The sequence below is a fragment of the Cornus florida genome, unplaced genomic scaffold (assembly GCF_030987335.1).
Source record: "Cornus florida cultivar Cherokee Brave unplaced genomic scaffold, ASM3098733v1 CherokeeBrave_3.0.0_Hap2_Chr03, whole genome shotgun sequence".
NCBI classification, from domain to species: Eukaryota; Viridiplantae; Streptophyta; class Magnoliopsida; order Cornales; family Cornaceae; genus Cornus; species Cornus florida.
The window spans coordinates 3873561-3892974 of NW_026775573.1; the positions used below are offsets into that span (position 1 = coordinate 3873561).

The 19414-nt window shown below is 34.6% G+C and overlaps 2 protein-coding genes across 2 annotated transcripts; one reads left to right on the forward strand and one right to left on the reverse strand.

Annotated features, from left to right (window-relative positions):
• Window positions 1-2258: 2258 nt before the first annotated feature.
• Window positions 2259-3372, reverse strand: LOC132298604 (uncharacterized). Its single transcript, XM_059795005.1, has 2 exons — window positions 3072-3372; window positions 2259-2949 (listed from the first exon to the last, which is right to left on the reverse strand). Exons 1-2 carry the CDS (start codon window positions 3129-3131, stop codon window positions 2368-2370), a joined length of 642 nt encoding a protein of 213 aa, XP_059650988.1. The 5' UTR covers window positions 3132-3372; the 3' UTR covers window positions 2259-2367.
• A 6414-nt stretch (window positions 3373-9786) lies between these two features.
• On the forward strand, window positions 9787-17611 carry LOC132299114 (probable protein S-acyltransferase 14). Its single transcript, XM_059795576.1, has 6 exons — window positions 9787-9931; window positions 10021-10112; window positions 14623-14746; window positions 14829-14914; window positions 16363-16428; window positions 16939-17611. Exons 1-6 carry the CDS (start codon window positions 9787-9789, stop codon window positions 17062-17064), a joined length of 639 nt encoding a protein of 212 aa, XP_059651559.1. The 3' UTR covers window positions 17065-17611.
• The last annotated feature ends 1803 nt before the right edge of the window (window positions 17612-19414 follow it).

Here is a 19414-nt window from a genome sequence, read left to right on the forward strand (position 1 = left end):
TCGGGCCAAGTAATCTTGCCACGGGTCAAACCGTTGAGATTCGTCACACTCATAGTTGAATGCATCAAACTGGTAAAAAAATCTTCTGCCTAAATATTATTGCTCTTTAATTTTTGTCTTTTGATTACACAATTTGTGTTGACTTTGTTGGAGAAATAGGTGGGTCGGTTAGATATGACACAGGAGGATATAACAATGGCACGGGCACTGTATTTTATTTGTAGAGGGATCAAAGATGAGGTATTTGAATTGGTGTTCTTTTAGAGAAAGATGATCGATCATTAACTGATTCAAATATTGAACAAAATTTTAAAAAAGATTTTATCTAAACAAAGTGTTTACTCGAGTAGGACTAGTTTTGCTTATGTAGGATGATCCCCTTTCCACGAAGAACACTACAGGTGGCAAAGTTGCTTTCTTAGATGCGTTTGCTTTTTCGGAAGAAGTTGAGAGGTCTTGTTTTGGCTGGGATGATTGGATCAATTTGCCTGAATATGAAGGTAATTTTTGCTTCTCATCCTAATAATTTGGTATATCATTTAGTTTATTGCTTATGGCCAATATTTAGTTAAATTTGGTGTCCTCAAATTGACCCATATATATTTTTTTTATGCTTATTTTTTACGATTCGAAACGATGATAGATGTTTGAACCTGATGTATATGAAATTCATATATCTTGGATTTATTTATTAAAATGATCATCCCCAATTCTTGTTTTTTTGAGAATCAATTGCAACGTGGCAAATATGCTTCATTACGGACAATAATAAAAATGTTTTCATTTAGGCTTTCTCGAGAAGACTATTGAGTTTAAAGAAAACCCTTATATCATGCTGGGTCAAAAAAATATATTTAGGTCGTCATCCTTTTTAAGTCTTTGAAGTCACAATACGTCAGCAAACCTTGAGAATGTGACTCTCGTATCCAAATTAAATACTGGCATTGTAACAAGTTATCACATCTTGAGGGTATCGCCCTTGAACGCAAAAGAAGCACTCGCAGGTTGTGTAGAGTATGGGACGAAACAAAGGCATGGCCTTCTCCTGTACCCATCACTACTATATGGGACACTTCGAAGTATTTTAGATTGTTGAATAAAAAGTTCGAAAATATTTAACACAAATAATAGGCCAAACCAAATGGATGATGAACACATGCTGTAACAGAAACACTCACAATCACCATTAATGCTTAGTTTAGAGCCCAGCACGTGTATCAAAAATACTCATAATCACCATTGATGCTCAGTTTAGAGCCATTAAAATTTCAACTAGTATTGTTGTTCTTCGGCCAAATGCATTTAATGCCTGTAGAGGTTTAACACACCACACCACACTAAGGCATGGTGCAAAAGAAGGAATTCAGTGTTGCCAACTAATTTCTCCCTAGACTTACGCTTGGTTAAACTCAATTTATTTATTTACATGTTTTTTCAGTAGAGGCTACCAGTACATCTGCTGAGCTCATGGTAGATGCCGAAGGATGGTTCCAGATACCTGATCCAGAGGATCCAGATATGGAGCAGCTCTAGGGCTCTTTCATCTTGGCAGATTAGGAGTTTTGGTCACCTTTTAGGGTTGTTCAAGAACTGCATATAGTAGCAATAGTACTAATAGGACTTTTTACTTTATTATCCACACAGTGATTTTACTTTGGTGATACTTGTGCTTCTCTTATGTGACATATAAATCCGGCAACTTTCTTATGTAATGCCATTTGAACAACCTAAATCTTAGGTGTCTGTATTTTTTACTTTTTTTGGTGATAGCTTTGATCGACAATAGGAGAGTACTAGAGATTTTTGGTTATGTTTTTCTTTATAATTCTTTGTGCGTCTAAATGAAATTATAGTAAATTGAACTTAGACTACCAAAAGAAAAGGTTTGAATATTTCATATGAAACATGTAAATCAAGGCTATATATATATAGTCTATATAGTCCATGTCTCAATCTCAATCTCAATCTCCATTATTTTTGGGGGAACAAATTTACATGACAAAATGTACAAGTGGAGATGCAGAAGAAGACAAAATTAACATCATCTTCAAATAGGGTCATGTGCCTCGGGTTCAAATTTTGTCCAGTTCAAAGAACTTTCATGCAAAATGACCTCAAAAGGGACATTTTAACCACCCAACCATGGCATGGCGAAGAAAATGCACTCCAAAGTATCAAAATTGGAATCTAGAAGATGCGCGTTTTCAACGCAATTATATCGTATTTTAACACATTATTTCAAGTTGATAGTAATATTTTGAAACTAGATTTAATTATGTCGAAAATTTGTACATATCATGATTTTGTTGACATTAAACTTTTACATATCATGATTTTATTCAAGGTAGAGAATCCTGACATCAAAATTCATCCCCTGAACAGATGCTCCTCTCCTGACTGTTGATCTATGTAGCTGATCCAACGGCTAGTACTCTTAGGAGAAATCGTGGTCCCACCTATGTAAGCAATATCTAATCCATTCCCCACTGGAGTAGCCACTGATCTCACGACACGTGTTGCGCCATCAAGAACCCTGCTCCATCTGAACCCAGCCACGATCCTTTGGTTAACATTTTTGCATGCTAAAACTGCGCCCTGGTGGCTCAACTTAGCAAACCTAAGCACTCTAGCAAGGTCCCTGCGCCGTCCATCCACCACCAGGAAATCAACACCCACCAGCCCTACCATCATCTCCTCAGCCTCTCCGACCACCACTTCCGGTGGCGACACACCGGCCTCACGCATGGTGTTTACAAACTCTAATCTGGACCGTTCATCAGACACCATGCACACGTGTCGGCCACCCGTTTGACGGGCAGCCATAGCTAAACCTATACTGGTCCCCACTGCACCTCCGTGCCACCACGCCTCCACGATCAGCTTCGCGTTCCAGCCGCCGGCCATGGCGGAGATAAACTCGGCCACACCAGACTCCTTGAAAAGCTCACACTGTATGATCATATGATATATAGAAAAGTAAGAGAAATGTAAGAATATATTGTTAATTAATTTCATGCATATATATATATATATATATATATATATATGTTGGAGGTTGAAGGTGTACTTACGGATTGAACAGTGTCAATATAAGCTCTTGAAGCTCTTTCCGGGGACCAGACCAGCTTCATTTTCTTCTTCCTTTTTTTGATATAAGTTGAGGGTGTTTGGGGGTTGAGAAAATTGGTTTGGGTGAGTTAGCTGTTTGGTTGGCTTTATAAATAGTTTGAGAAGACTGTTTGTTTTTGTAAAACCGTTGACATATTGCCTAGGCATATACATCGTGTAGATTAGGTGTAGAATAACTTAATATCAATATCTCATTTTTTTTTTTTTAACTGTGAGACAACGGAATTAAGTGTCTATTTAGTTAGATGTAATTCAACATCGAAATGTGATAAAGTGACTTAAAGACAATATCAGAAACAACTGTATTTGTTGTTATTTATTGTTACAATCCAAACAACAGAATTAATATATATGTATATATTATTACATTTTTTTTCACTCTCAAACACGAAATCAAGAACAATATCATAAAAAAACTATATATATTTACCACAATGAATTTATTAACTTGTTGTATCATGTATGTACTTATAAATTAAAATACTCACATGAAAAGTCTACACAAGACGATGCAGGTAAAATTATGTAACAAAATTTATATCATATACATGCACCTGGTGTCATATGCGCATGAAAAGTTTTAGCTCTAGTGTGTGGCTATGTGTCTTTGTTGACTCATTCAAACTCTCCTAAACCTGTGACACGGGGAAAACATTTATACCTAATCTATATTGTCTCCTTCTAGAAAATAGAAATAATAACACAAATAAAAAATCAGTTTGACACAAAACGAAAAACCATTTTTACATAAAATGTACAACATCAATACGTGATTGGTCTATAGATACATATATTTTAAAAAGTTCAAATTTACACTATCGGGAATTATATAATGCTGCGGATTATTTAATTATTTTTTCTTTGCTTAATATTTTAACTAGATTAGCGATAATATCAAATGGGTAGTGATCATAACAACATCAATGGCCACAAAAAAATAAAATTGAATTATATATATATATATATTTGTATATGTATATATATTTTACTTAAGCAAGTTGCATCGTGTGAGGACCTAAGATTGATCTTAATTGGTCACCAATCCACTTGCATTAAAGTGAAAAGTAATTTATTAGCATTTAACACCAAGGAGGATAATCCTCATTTTGTCAATGCATCTGGCGACAAATTTTCAATGTAAGCAGTGTTAATTAAAGTACTTGATAGGCAAGCTGCAAATGAGCTAAATATTTGACATGGAAAGAATGATTTGTTTATCTTAAATATACGTGTATATATATATATATATATATATATATATATATATATATATATATATATGTGTATATTTGTATTTTAATTCTTGGTCTTGCCTTTTCCTATCAAAACCTTGGGGGGTAATTGCTTTTGGACAGTAAAGTTTGCCTTCAACTTTTCATTTGGAAGAAAGACAAAATACAGTTAATTAGACTAAGTCCTCAATGGTATCAAGATTTTGTGACAATATCATTTCCTAGTTTAATTAATTACCTTATAATAAAAGAAATATACCATTTCCTAGTAAAGAGAGTGTTTCCAATGATTAAAAAAAAAAAGTCTTAATTTAGTGATAGTTTCTTTAGAGATTGTGTGCATGTGTGTGTGTCTGTGTGTGTATATATATATATGGATTTGGATCTCTCCAACTAAATTTCTCTCCTAAACTCCACATAGTACTTCAATTCCGTGGTTAGTCACGTCATCGTGTAGTCAAAGTTTACCACTTACAAGTTCACATATAATAAAATTCCTTACATAGACTTTAACCATGGCTAAATCTGGACAACATGATTGAGGTTGTAGATGAATTGGTTGGACATGCATCACAATGTTTTGATTAGATATATATGCTCATAATATTTGACTTTATTTGACTCTCTAAATCAAAATATGTTTTTTCAAGCTTAATAATCCGAGCATTTTCCTATTGCATCAAACAATATATATGGATACCAGCTCCAATGATTTTGTGATGAATATGGGTATACTTTACATTATTTGCAGAATAATATTGATTAATTTTTGAGTGAAAATATAGAAATGTTAATATGATTTGTTATATTTTTACTCAAATATTCCAATAAAACTAACTAAACCCAAAATAATGTGACGACATTTAATTTTTTTATACCCTGGTCAATGTCCAATTGCACTAAAGCTGAGTTGCAGTTAATGTGAGATTTAAAGGCTGTAGAAATATCAAAAACTACTTGTTGCAAGTTGCAAGTCCCTGTCTCAATCTATAACGTACCCACACCATCCTCTAATTATGGACCAGTTCATTGCACACAGTCATAACATACATCAATATTTGGTTATTACTTATTGACATAATATCGTATGACTATATGAGTAGTTTTCGACTTTTGTCAAAAGGAAAAAATGTGTACTGTGTAGGATAAAATATGAACCCGATATCTTAAATATCTAATCCCTCTAGAATTATTTTAGAATTAATTCTATAATTTCTTTTCTTTTAAAACAATAATATAAAAATCAAGTCAGGGTAAGATCCTCTATGTGGTATATCAATAGCCCGTTGTAATTATTTGCACGTGTGTATACTCTGGTATGTGTGAGCAATCACAGCCTAGTGTCCAATATATGAGCAATCACAGTTTTATAGTATGACATAATTCACACGTACAAACGATCACAACCTAATGTCCAATATAAGAGCAATCACAGTTGTTCGATATGATATAATTCACACGTGTAAATGATTATAACCGAACACTTACATATACGACTCTGCGGTATAATAATTTGGACTCATATTATTGATAATGAAGTCCATGCGGTAACTTAAAATGATCAAGTACTTATTTGTACGACACTTTGAAAGCTACATATCTTCATAATGTTCAAATAAAAAACCGCAAAAGATAAGCATGTTGTACGGAGTCAACTTCTTATTTCCATCATTAAAACATCAAACAAGTAAGCGTGGCTTAGATTTCTTATTAATCTCTTGTTTTAAAATAGGATGATTTATGAATTTATTAATGATCTTATGTTTTTTAATAGGATGATTCATGTATGGTTAGTAAAGAGACAAGTTGTATGTCGTCATGAAAAGCTTCAGCTCCAAAGTCAACAACTCTGTCGTACATATATATCTACTAATTATCTAGCAGTGACTATACATGCATGAAGACATATTGTCACGCTCCGCAAATTCTAATACAAGAAACCCTGTCTTGTACTAAAACTTGATATGTGACTCATATCATTCATCCACCATAATTCATGATTAAATCAATAAGAAAACATTTTTATTCAAAAATCTATCAATCCGAATGAAATTTATTACATCCCCAACTAATTCAAAATTCCACCAACGGAGTGAATCTTATTACAAAGTGTTTACAAAGAAACAATAATAAAATCATAATGTAGAAATCCGGAAATCTCCTTCTCTTACTGAGCCTCCTTTGCAAGTTAAATCCATATGCATCTGAAAGTAATAAAAGGGTGAGCTCACAAGCTCAACAAGAAATTGTTAAACACTATCATCGTTCAACAAGTCAATCCTTACTTATAATCCGTATATAAATACATATATAAGTGACTACGAAATATCCACTAATCATCGTCATTCTAAAACATTAACTCAAACTATGAGCTTGTAACCCATCTAGAATTTAAATTACTAAAATTTCACTTACCTCACATGAGCCCCTGGCTCCCCTCAACCAGTTGGCGTTTTAATGCCATTACCTCACATGAGCCCCTGGCTCCACTCCGAATAAATGGTGTGAATTGCATAGTCCCTGACTACCAAATACACACATGTGGCTGGGTTGTACGTCTACTCACCCAGATGGCCCCTGACCACGTCCACATACTAAGGGCACCTTTAGCCCAATAGCCATAACAAAAGAGTAATTCACTCCCGAAGACAGTCCCTGACTGCACTCAACAACCTCATCATTATAAAAGTCTCAGACCACTGCTCCAACTTGTTTAATCACATCAATTAAACACTGAATATATTTAAATAATTCCAACTCATGTTATCATGAGTTTATCCAATACCATAATTAATACTGACACACCAACTCATAGCCCTAATTACAATAGGTTGCAAATACTCTAAATTTCCATCTCAATATCATTAAATTTGTATACTACCTGCTATACCAACAAATTCAAGGTCTGTAATCAACATAAAGCCAACCTTAAATATCTAATTCTAATGACTCCAAAATGTACCAGTAAGTATGGGCTTAAATAAAAATTATATAAATTAGTGACTATATTAATTCATGACACCTCAAAACTCATTTACTGCCAACCAAAACCTTCATCCTTAGTCTAATCCATTCATTACTCCAATTAATCATGTACCCATCTTTACATACATTCAATCCATTAGTAAATCACTTGCATTTCTTGAGCCTTATCTACAACTACTAACATAGGTAAATCTATATATATATATATATATATATATATATATATATATATATATATATCCATCCAATGTGCATATAGAGCCCAGTCCGAGAGACAAATGCACGGACAAATGGTAGCATTATTCTGGTTGAAGCATGCAAGGATGCTCTTGTTTTAAAACCCTTTGATTCTGACTTCTCAATTAATTGTCAGTGGAAGTATGGACACTTGGTCCCGGCTGATATATTGATTGTTCACTGGAAAGATCAATCATGAAGCTTCTATAAAATCACATCCTAGTAGTGACCTACAATAGATTAAATTAATCCCATCAATAATTATGTACATATGTATAGATAATCTGTTACATATATATCCATCTGTAGCGGTCCATCCCAATCTTAATGTATAAGATCTACACTGTTCAAATAACATTATTCATACCTATTATATAATTATACCAGATCAACCAATGGATTCAACTAAAATCATACACTGACATTCTCTTATATACATGAAAGTTGAGAGATTCTACATCCAATCATTTTGATATATCCATAATCCGATCAAGGAAAACACCAATACCTCGATAAAATAAATCATTCTAATTCACATATATAATAACTATCAACTGAAGTATAATCGAATTCAAATAAATCGGTACCTCCATGTGTAATCTCCATATTGTAAGTCTAATTAAACATAATTATTATGAGTTTTATAATTAAATCACGGATAATCATATATACAGGATATAAGCAAGAATTAACTTACCTGACAATGGAATCTGCTTAAGCCTCTTCGTTACTCACAGAATAGTATTGCCCGTAAAAAAAATAATGCCGATACACCAAGTCTAGATATATATCTAGTAGTTGAGTTCTATATGGACTCTTTTAAAAAAAAAAAAAAAAAAATCAACTAAACTGATAGCCTGATATCTCTCAAATTCCATTATACGATAACCCTCATAATTCCACATAGATATATATTATATGGATAAACATGAATTCAAAAAAAAATATATATATATATACAATATATATCTGGTTGTTACATTCTACCCTCCTTAATTGAAATTTCGTCCTCGAAATTTACGTACCTTCATTTATGGTCCAGCGACTCCGCCTTAGGATCCTCTTCAGGATCATCCTCTTCACTTTTCATTTCTTTGAGATGAACTGGGTTTGCATTGGGTCCGTAAAATGGAGGCCAATCTCGTACACTAGATACCTTTCTCGGTTTGTACTTTAGAATATCACCTATTGGAATAGAACTTTTGATAACCATTCCTATCTTTTGAGTTCTCCCTCGCATACAAGCCGATAAATTAATCTTTTGCTCCTGTTTGTTCTCATTAATTTTCTTTCCAGTCATCCTGATTCTAAAGTGCAATCAGATAAAAAAAAAAATTAAAAAAAAAGTCCGTCTAACTTTTTCACTCATAAAAAAAAAAAATTCAATGGCAACCATCCAATAATAATCAATGAATTTACAAGACTTATAAATCCAATTTTTTTTCATGTCCAAATGTAAAGAACAAACCAAATGTTCAAAAGTAAAAAAAAAATGCTTAGCAACCATTAATAGGTAACCACAAACCTCTACTTTATTCCTATGCCAAAAGCTAAAGAGAGAAAAACAAATAATCATAATAATAAATTCCCACTTCTTCATTCATAATCTCTTCCTCCTACTTCTGCAGCTGCGGTTCCTTTTCACCCGTCTCAGAACTCTTACGTGGCTTTGGACAAAACCTTGCCATATGTCCACTCTCCAAACAATTATAACAATTTCCCCAGAATTTATATGGTTCCTGTCTCGTTTTTGTTGGCCCTACTGATTTGATTTGTCCAGCACCTTCAATTCTTTGTCGTTTCCATTTCTGCTCATTTTGTTCGTCTCTTGAACCCCATTGGCCACGTTGGAACTAATCATTCTTACTTCCTTGAGCTTCTTGGAAAGTACCCTTTCCTTTTCCTTTCTTTTCTGACTGTTGCTCCTTTTTCTTGTGAAAAATATTGTTATTATTTCTTTAATTGCCATGGCACATTCCACAACCTTTGCATAAGTGTCACACCTATGCCCGACTACCAATCTTTTAACATGGGAGATCAAACCCCACTCAAACTTTCGAATCCGATGTTCCTCATTAGCCACTATGTGAGGAGCAAACCGAGAGAGTTCCGTGAACTTTGTCTCATAGTCACTAACCGTCATTGTGTTGCTCTGTTCTAATTCCATGAAAAATTTAAGAAAACCGTCCTTGGGGAATTGCCAATGTTGGACGAGGAAAGAGGGGATGCTGATCCATTGACTGGGTCTGAATTTGGTGGTTTGCCGGCGGATCCAGCAAACCCAAGGATCCGATATTGTCGGAAGTGCAACCAACTAAAACCACCTCGGTGCCATCATTGTTCTGTTTGTGAGTTCACATACACAATTCTTTTGAAACTTCCCCCGCCTTCTCAATTATTTCAGCCAAAATGATTTGCTTTTACTTAACTGTTTCAGGTGCGAGGTGTGTGCTAAAAATGGACCATCACTGTGTGTGGGTTGTGAATTGTGTTGGGGCATTGAACTACAAATATTTCCTTCTTTTTCTGGTATGCTCCCGCTTCTACTAATCACAAATTATTTCAATCTACCCGTCAGGGTTGCTTGGATAGCAGGATCTCAGAGTTACTACCTTGAGGTCTCAAGTTCGAGTCCTAGTTTAAGCGATATCCATGGTCTGTGAGTGATTGCGGATATCCATGGGATGATATTGAAGCCACAAGTCTAAAGGGCGCCTGGATAGAAAGGTCCTTGTTGCTCAAAAAAAAAAAAATATGCTTTTAATTAGTTGATATTCTTCATTTAAAAAAGCACACTCACACTCTTATTTGGATAGGGTTGCAAAATATGAATTGCATTTCGTAATTTCTGTAAAATATGTTTCTGCTTCCTGAAGATGAATCAAATGAGCAGTCAGTTTTCTCTACTTGTGGATTAATATAAATTTTCTCATGATTTAATGGATCTTGCCTATGGGATGCATATTATAATCTAGTAGCTATAACCATAGCCATGATGTGGTCTAGTGTAGTTTCATGTGATCTTTAGTGAGAAACTCATGGGCTTAGTGTTTTCTTCTTTTTCTCTTCCGACACATTTATATGTTAAGTGGAAATTTTGTTTACTATAATCCAATGGGAAAGGAATGTGGAGTTATAATATTCTTGAATTGTGGTGGAGTGAAAGAGATGTTCCTAATTGATGAGAGAGGGAACTGGAAATGGTCATTTAGATGGTACAGGCTAAAAGTACTTTTTTTATTTATTTTTATAACTGTAATCCATTTGAAGGCAATGTGAAAAGGAAGGGAGCCTGTTACAAAATGGGAATGGACATCTAGATGGTACAGGCGACAAGTGTGATTAAATTTGAGAAAAATATGGATTCTACATTACAGTAGGATGGGTTTATCAATTGATGAACTGATGAAGAGCACTTGGAATTCAGGCATCCTGTGATTTAATAGAAGCCTTCTTATCAAATATCTCATTGGATCGGTTGTTACTCTAAATAGATTGAGCCATGCAAAACTAGCATGCTGCTTGAAAATTTAAATGGAAAGTAAGTGTATCATTAAGGCTCATCCAACGGCAGGATAGTTTATATCCAAGGATGAATTTTTACGGTGGTGTATAGTGCTTTTTGTTCAATAACTCTTGTCAACTATTTCTTTCTCAGGAATATTTAAATGTACTTGATGTCTCACAAAGAAATGCTTCAAGCCTTCAACTATACCCTTTGGGACCAATCTTTGCATTAGGCTGTGTGATTGTCAATGAATTCTATTCACATAGGTTTGAAATTCAATCATTCCTTTGGCAATTCCCCAAGGACGGTTAATAATTTATTCCAAGCTAAGATTCAAGGTTTGCTTCAATATTTTCAGATCTTAACTAGGTGCTGAATATATATATTTTTTTCCTAATTGGTACTCACACACACATGCCTCCATTGAGGCTTGAACCCCTGACCTCTCTTTGAGAAGTAGGGGCTTGGTACCGCTAGGCCACTGGCCTGTTGGTAACTAGGTGCTGAATAGGTCAATTTAATAAGTATAAATAGTGGTTTAATTGGTTTCTGATTTATAAATAGTTGAGAATTAAAGAGAAATCTCATAAAATCACAGCGAAAATCAAGAACTAGAGGGGTAGATTAAGGACACAGCAGTTTGGAAGCTAATTGTAAGCATTCTAATTGGGATTCTCGTACCAAGTTATTTTTGACAGAGAAAAGGGTCATTGATGTGCCTTGTACCTGCATTGCCTTACCATTTATTTTGGTAGGCAATGTTGCCCGCATTTGATGGATTTTTAGGAGGTGGAAAGGGGTGTTTGATTGGTTATTAGTTCCCATAAGTACTTCAGAAGAATAGCTGAGCTGCTTGAAGTTGCTTTTGTAACTGTGACTTGAGTTATGGAGGTATTCGATTCTTCATACTTCTATGTTCAGCATCGTTTTCTCTTCTTTTCATTTTATGGTATTTTAATTTTCTTTCCTTTCTATTTATCCTAGTGAATTGGTTGTTTCTGTAGTACCCTTTCAATTCATCCTCCTCCTCCTCCTTGCTTTGTCCCATATGTACGGGGTCGGCCACATGAAAGGAAACTTTCAATTCCGAGTCTCATTAATTTCACAAATATCAGTGGCTCACTCCATGTTCTAAAATGTTTTGTTCTATATGTCTTATCATCTTAATCATCTCATGTTTGTCTATGCCCAAAGTGGTTTTCTATCTTATCTATATATGTGCTGAGGATATATGTCAAAAAGTAGGACATGTTGTGCTACATGTCCACGAGGGCTTTTAGAAATTATTCACCAGACTTGCTGGTGAAGTGATGATGATCATGTCTTGGCTTGGGAATTTATCCCTTTGTCTGAAGGCCCCTCTCCCCAACCCATGGAGTAAAGAGAAAACAAATGTTCTTTATTATATTTCTCTAAAAAGAAAACAAAATCCTCTAGCAGATCAAATCATATTTTAGAGAGAGATTTATTTCAAAAGACAATTATTTTTTAATTATATAAAACTTTAACCTAGTGTGGTCCTCATTAATTTAGGTGTTTGAGGGGTAGGCTGAGTATAGACCTAACTTTTAATCATTTTGTACAAAGTGGTTGTTCTCTGACTCAAACTTGTGTCTCATTTTTAGCAGTTCAAGTTTTAACAACTGCACCAAACAATAATCCCTATTTTAATTGAATATATATGAATAATATATTTTATTATATATGTATGTAATTCTATGACATCTAATTTATGTTTGATTTAGTTACATATATTTAGTTTTCATTTAAAATAAAGGTATTGATATCTTTGAGGTTCCCTGACTGAATAATGATGGTCTATAGGGGTATCAGGGGTTTTGTGGCAGTAAAGGTGGAATAAGCCTTACCGGGACTGGGTGTATGCTGGTTTTCTATTGTTACTAAATATGAGGGATTTGTTCTGTCATGCCCCGAATCCAATCCGGTCCTCACATGTTCCACATGCTAGAAGGATTATAGGAAGAATGCTATTGCCCTTATTATGTAGGTAAAACAGTTAACCCATGTGTTTCATTTTAGTTATCCATGTGCCATACTATAAAGTAGGGACTTTTTTGTGGGTTAGCTTCTTTTTGCAAGCAACTATGGGAAGTGGGGTCGGCATACTTGTGGCTTATCTCATCAAAACTTGCGAATGCAGAGTTGTAGATAGGATTGCTGGGTTGTTCTTTGTGCGTACAATTAAGACAATTGCTAGTATTGGTGATGTTCTATGCCAGTATCCCAGGCCCACGGCATGAACTTGGCTGTTTGAGCTTGTTATAAAACATGATTTTAGTCCCTTTTTATGGCCTCAGAAACCCTATAAAAACATGGTTTTAGTCAAAAGTTAAAAACATGAGAATTGATAACTCATCTTACCCAATCTCTCAGATTCATATTCACAATTCTTTGAAGCCATGCCACGACAATTTTTGACTGCCTCAATTCAGCACCATGTTTTAATTACCCGGTGGACCTCCTGAGATTTTTTCTCTTTGGTCATTTCTATCTATATATTCCCAGTCTTTCTACATGTCTTAACACTTTCTGCCCATTTGATTTTGGCCCAACATTCTGCTTCGCACACATTGTTTCTTGTGCTATATTAGTATATAACTGATTTTAATTTTTTTAGTTTGATCTTAGTAAATCACATAACAAGAGATAGGAGGATATCAATAACACGATACAATCTCAGGGCGATCAATCCGACACTTGAGTTTCTCATGAGTGGTCTTTTTGTATCTATATGTAATGTGGCGGTGCCAACGTTGATCTATTTATTTTATTATAATGTTGTTAGATTTATCTGTTTTGGCCTTTTAGTTATGTTCAAGCACTCAGAATTCTATACTTGAGATATTTGAGTATAGAGCTCTTTATTTGACTTACCAACTCCAAGCCCAGATGGATGTATTCCAAAGGTCATACTGAATAACTGATAACTGAACCTTTAGGAATATAGAATAATCTTATAGGAGCCTAGGAGGGAAGCATGATTGCATTGGACAGAAAAGCTATTTATCGGAATGGAAGTTGATTGTCATTTAGGATGAGTTAGATTGATGTAATATGCTCCAGGTTAGAACTTAGAAAATTAATTCCACATTTCTTAATTGAACTTCTGTTTCTGACATGTCTCGTTGCATTCAGAGAAGGATTTGACGTTTATAAGACGAGATAGCGTCTCAACGGACTCTTTCTGTAACTAAAAGATGACCTTTTTATGGTGTTACTTGCTTTTGTCATATCTGAATTTGTCATAGTATCACACTGATGATTGTCTAACTATCCATTTTGAGTTCTATAATTCCAGAGATTCTATACGCTAGCCATTGCATGAGGACATTGATTTTGTTTCATGTATCTAATTTATTTGTTTCTGGTGGTTAGTGGAATATGTTGCATATTAAAAGATTGCATTTTTGGGGGGTTAGCCATCCTGTTGTTGGGGCTACTAATTATGCTTTCTGGACATCTAATGACATGTTAAAAAGCGTAGTTGATTATATTGTTTTGTTGATGCAGTTCTACACATTCTTAGAGACAAGTCTTGTGACTTTATCGTTACTGCCACATTTTATGGCATTCTTTACTGATGAAGAGATTCCTGGGTCACCAGGCACTCTGGCAACGACTTTTCTTGCATTTGGTAAGCTCTAATTAACCTATTTGTCTGAGCCCTCTTTTCATGAATCTATACATTTATGTAACCATTATTGCTGTATCCACAGTCTTGAACCTAGCATTTGCACTGAGTGTTCTGGGGTTTCTGATTATGCACATGTCATTGGTGGCTGCTAATACCACCACTATTGAGGTATTGACTTCTTCTTACCTCTGTATGCTAATTTGAATATAATCAATGATAGTCTCTGCTGTAATACTGTGTCTATTATAGTCAGAGTCTTGTGCTGCTTCTTTGTCTATTATAGCCTTGGGTTTGATTTGGGTGTTGGATTACATGTATATGTAAAAATTGAATAACTTGAGTATAAATATATAAAAAGTTATAACCAAAACTAAAGAAATTACTAAAAAAAAGAAAAAGAAGATGAAGAAGGAATTTAATAAAAGGCTGCTCATGACTATTAACATATAATAATATAATTGTAGATTAACTTATCGAAAAAAAAAATTATAATTGTAGATTTATGTGAACTTGGGACAGATCAACTTCAGATTACACAATTTGAGTTGGATATGGTTCCGACCCCTCAACTCGTGCTCCACTTGAATTAAGTTTGGGTTGGAATGACTAGGGTGGCTTTCTTTGTCTGGACCTCTGTTTGGGGTAAGATTCTGACAAGTGATAACTTGAGGAAAAGGGGCAATCGTATTGTTAATTGGTGTTGTCTATGCAAGAAAGATGGGGAGTCAATTGATCACCTCCTTATGCATTGCCCTGTGGCGAACGACTGTTGGAATCTTATTCTTGGATTGTTTGGCATGCGTTGGGTAATGCCACGATCTACTAAGGAAATGATTCATGTTTGGAGAGGATGTCGTGTGAGAAGGGATGTACGCGATTTTTGGAGAATTGTCCCACATTGTGTATGGTGGTGCATTTGGAAGGAGGGAAATAGTAGAATGTTCAAAGGGAAAGAGTCATCTACGGCAATGTTGAAACTTTACGTTTTTCATTCTGTGAAGAGGAGTTCTTGCTCCTCTTCTTATGATTTAATTATTTTCTTGGATTCTTTGGTGCCTTAGCCCCGGTTCCACTTCTGTATAAGGGACGCGTTCCCCTTTTGAACGCCTTTTTAATTTATTATTACTTATCAAAAAAAAGTTTGGGTTGGAATAATTCAGAACTCATGCCCAATCCAAAATTGTGAAAAATGCTACCCAAGCCTGTGAAAAATCAGGTTGGTCTGGATTATTGCCCTAATTGGTACAACCTTCTGATGCAGGAATTGACAATTTGTCTTTTTGTGCATATTTTCAAATTATAAAATCTGTGGATATATAATTATATATATACACTTTAAAATGCCAGGACTGCTGCTCAGTTCTTGGGTAGGTTTTTTGAGTAGATTGGTGGCCTTCTCATTTATCAACCCGAGAAGAGAACAAAAAAAGAGTAACGAATAAAGGTTTATGTGCATCGAGTTACTTCTGTAAAAAATGCTAAACATAATTCTATTTCTAACTCCAGTGATTCTATTAGAACTTTTTTTAAAAAATATTTTTACTACAATGCACCTCCTTTAGAGGAAGGTGAAGGGATATGCACCGAGTTATTAATGGATTATTTCATGTGTGCAGGCATATGAGAAGAAGACCACTCCAAAATGGCGCTATGACCTTGGTCGAAAGAGGAACTTTGAACAGGTTGGTTCACTTAACGTCAGATTGTTTCCCACAATTCTTCTTCTGATGGACCTTCCCTTTTCCCTCCCTTTTTTTTTTAATTTTTTTTTGTGAAAAAAAAAATGCTGAGAAGTTGTAACGCACACTTTAAACAACTAAGCGTTACAAAGGATCAAAAGCACTGACATGACTAATGATATTGGGGACTGGGGACGTATATATCTTGAATGTATGTAGAGAACCTCAAACAAGGATATTGCAAGCAGTGCCACCGACATTCTAATGAAAATTTATTGTATTTACATCTGTTTATTACAAAGTAGTAGAAGCCAGTAAAAGAGAGCACTTAGAGATAGAAAGAGATATAGGAAACTAGAGAGCACTTACATTTCTTTTCGTCATCTAGCACACTCTGTATTAAGGTGTTCCATTTTTAAAATTGCATACTTCTTGTGAGCTGGTGTTTGCTAACCGCTCTCCTATTGTGGAATCATATGACACTTGACTAAGGTTTTGGTGGTTGTGGATCAGGTGTTTGGGATAGACAAGCTCTACTGGTTCATCCCTTCTTACTCAGAAGAAGATTTAAGACGTATGCCGGCCCTTCAGGGTCTTGAATATCCATCAAAGCCTGACTTGGATGCGCAAGAGTTTTAAGATCATTCATGTCACATTCAGAAAGTCGGGTTAATTGTAACAGTAGCCCCGAGCCTCTGCAAAGTGTTCAATTTACAATTCTAATATACTGAACAGGTTGTAACTCTGGGCTGTGATTCAACCATTCCCACCGGCATCATCTTGCAGAATAAGGTTAAGAGGTATCACTCTGATCATGGAGCAGCTCGGGCATAACAGTGTATGTATTGCAGAAAAACGGGGATCGCCTGACAGGCTAATATCTATTTCATGTTTTTATCATCAATTTTTGAAAATGTGGGAACTGTTAGATAAGGAATGGACAGATTCATGCGGTGTGGCATGCTGATGATCCCATAGGTTTTTATACGGTTCACTAGTAATGTAAAATTAACAGCTAGTCGTCGGGAATGGTGTATGATGGTTGTGATATTTTCCTTTGAATATTTATTCTCACAGGTTAAGTGCTTCTGAGATTGTAGTTGTCAAAATTAGAGTTTGTGCTTAATCTTTTTAGCACTTATCCTAATTTCTACTAGGTAAGTTGTGCAAATCAGCATTTGATTTCTACGTAATCATGTTTCTTGTAGAATGGTTGTAGAATGTTAGTAATGTTGCCGCGCCCAAGCTACTGATCCTAGTTTTGATGAGAAAAAGTATTTTTTTAACTCGCTTTACTTTCTGAAATTTATATTCTTTTTTAAAAGGCAAAAGAAAAAAATATAAAAAAAAAAGAAAAAAAAAGGGGAAGAAGATAAATGTTATTTTTAATTTAATAATTAGTTTTCATTAACTATATATATTTATTTTGTTGTTCTTTAAAGTACTTACACTTTCGCAATTATTATAAAAAAATAATTTTATACTCTACTTTTGAAGGCATTAATAATTTCACTTCCAAATAGGCAAATAGAGAGTATTATCTCATATTTTTAGAAATTTGGCTAAATCATTGGGCATTTCCAAATCAATGCTCTATTTGACTTATAAATGAGTAGACGAACCCACGAGATCTGGTGGCATGACGGGTGATAGTATAGAGATCTGGTGGCATGACGGGTGACAGTATGTTTCACAGTATGTTTCACAGCATGTTTCTATCGTATTTTATTTTATGGACTTTTGCTATGATTATATTATTTGAATAATAATTATATTTTTTGCCTGTATATAATCTCTGTTTGAAACTATTTGAATAATATTTTATGGACAAATATGGTGATTATATTTACATCCCAATAGCTATAATCACTGTTTGAAATTTGAATACAAAATCTTTATAAGGGTACATAAATTTGGTTTACTTTAGAGTTGTATAAATTATTTTGAGTTTATAGACTGATAGATTCGTGTTTTCGCGCGTGTATATATATATATTTGTAGTTCTGAGTTTTTTCATTCAAAGACATGTTGTGAAAAAAAAAAAAAAAAAAGAAAGAAAAGAAAAGAAAAGAAAACAAAGACATGTTATATTGAATTTTGATTGTGTCTCATTTTGGACCAGCTTTTGTTCAGGGGACATTATACTTTGTTCGTGTTCGATGTCTTTCTTTGGAGGAAAAGATCCATTTGATGACCTAAGCATGTGGGCTGATGACCCATTCTTCGATTATCCAATTGATAATTACACATCCCACATGGACCTATCTAGCATCAACGATGGTGACCCATATTTTTCCGACCCGTTTGATGGAAAATCTTGTTCTGAGCCTCAGTCGAAGGAAACAGCTTTTGATGAATTAAATACTGTTGATGGAGTAAGTGTGGAGAAGTTTATCAATTAGGGCACTGCATGTCTTATGATTAATTGGTTTTTTTTAAACAAAATAAAATTTGAAAGAAATTGAGAGCGAAGACTCCCATGTCCCACTTCACTTCTAGTTTTTTTTTATCTAGATTAACATGAAGTGTTAGGGGTTTTGCCCTTACTGTTCCACAAGGATTTAGGAAGGGTACCTCCCCACCTTTAGATCGGTAACTCGCTGAATATAGTCCCATTTCAAATCTGAGACTTGATACTTTTTAACTCTTGAGGCACCCGGGCCAAGTAATCTTGCCACGGGTCAAACCGTTGAGATTCGTCACACTCCTAGTTGAATGCATCAAGCTGATAAAAAAAATCTTCTGCCTAAATATTATTGCTCTTTAATTTTTGTCTTTTGATTACATAATTTGTGTTGACTTTGTTGGAGAAATAGGTGGGTCGGTTAGAGATGACAGAGGAGGATATAACAATGGCACGGGCACTGTATTTTATTTGTAGAGGGATCAAAGATGAGGTATTTGAATTGGTGTTCTTTTAGAGAAAGATGATCGATCATTAACTGATTCAAATATTGAACAAAATTTTAAAAAAGATTTTATCTAAACA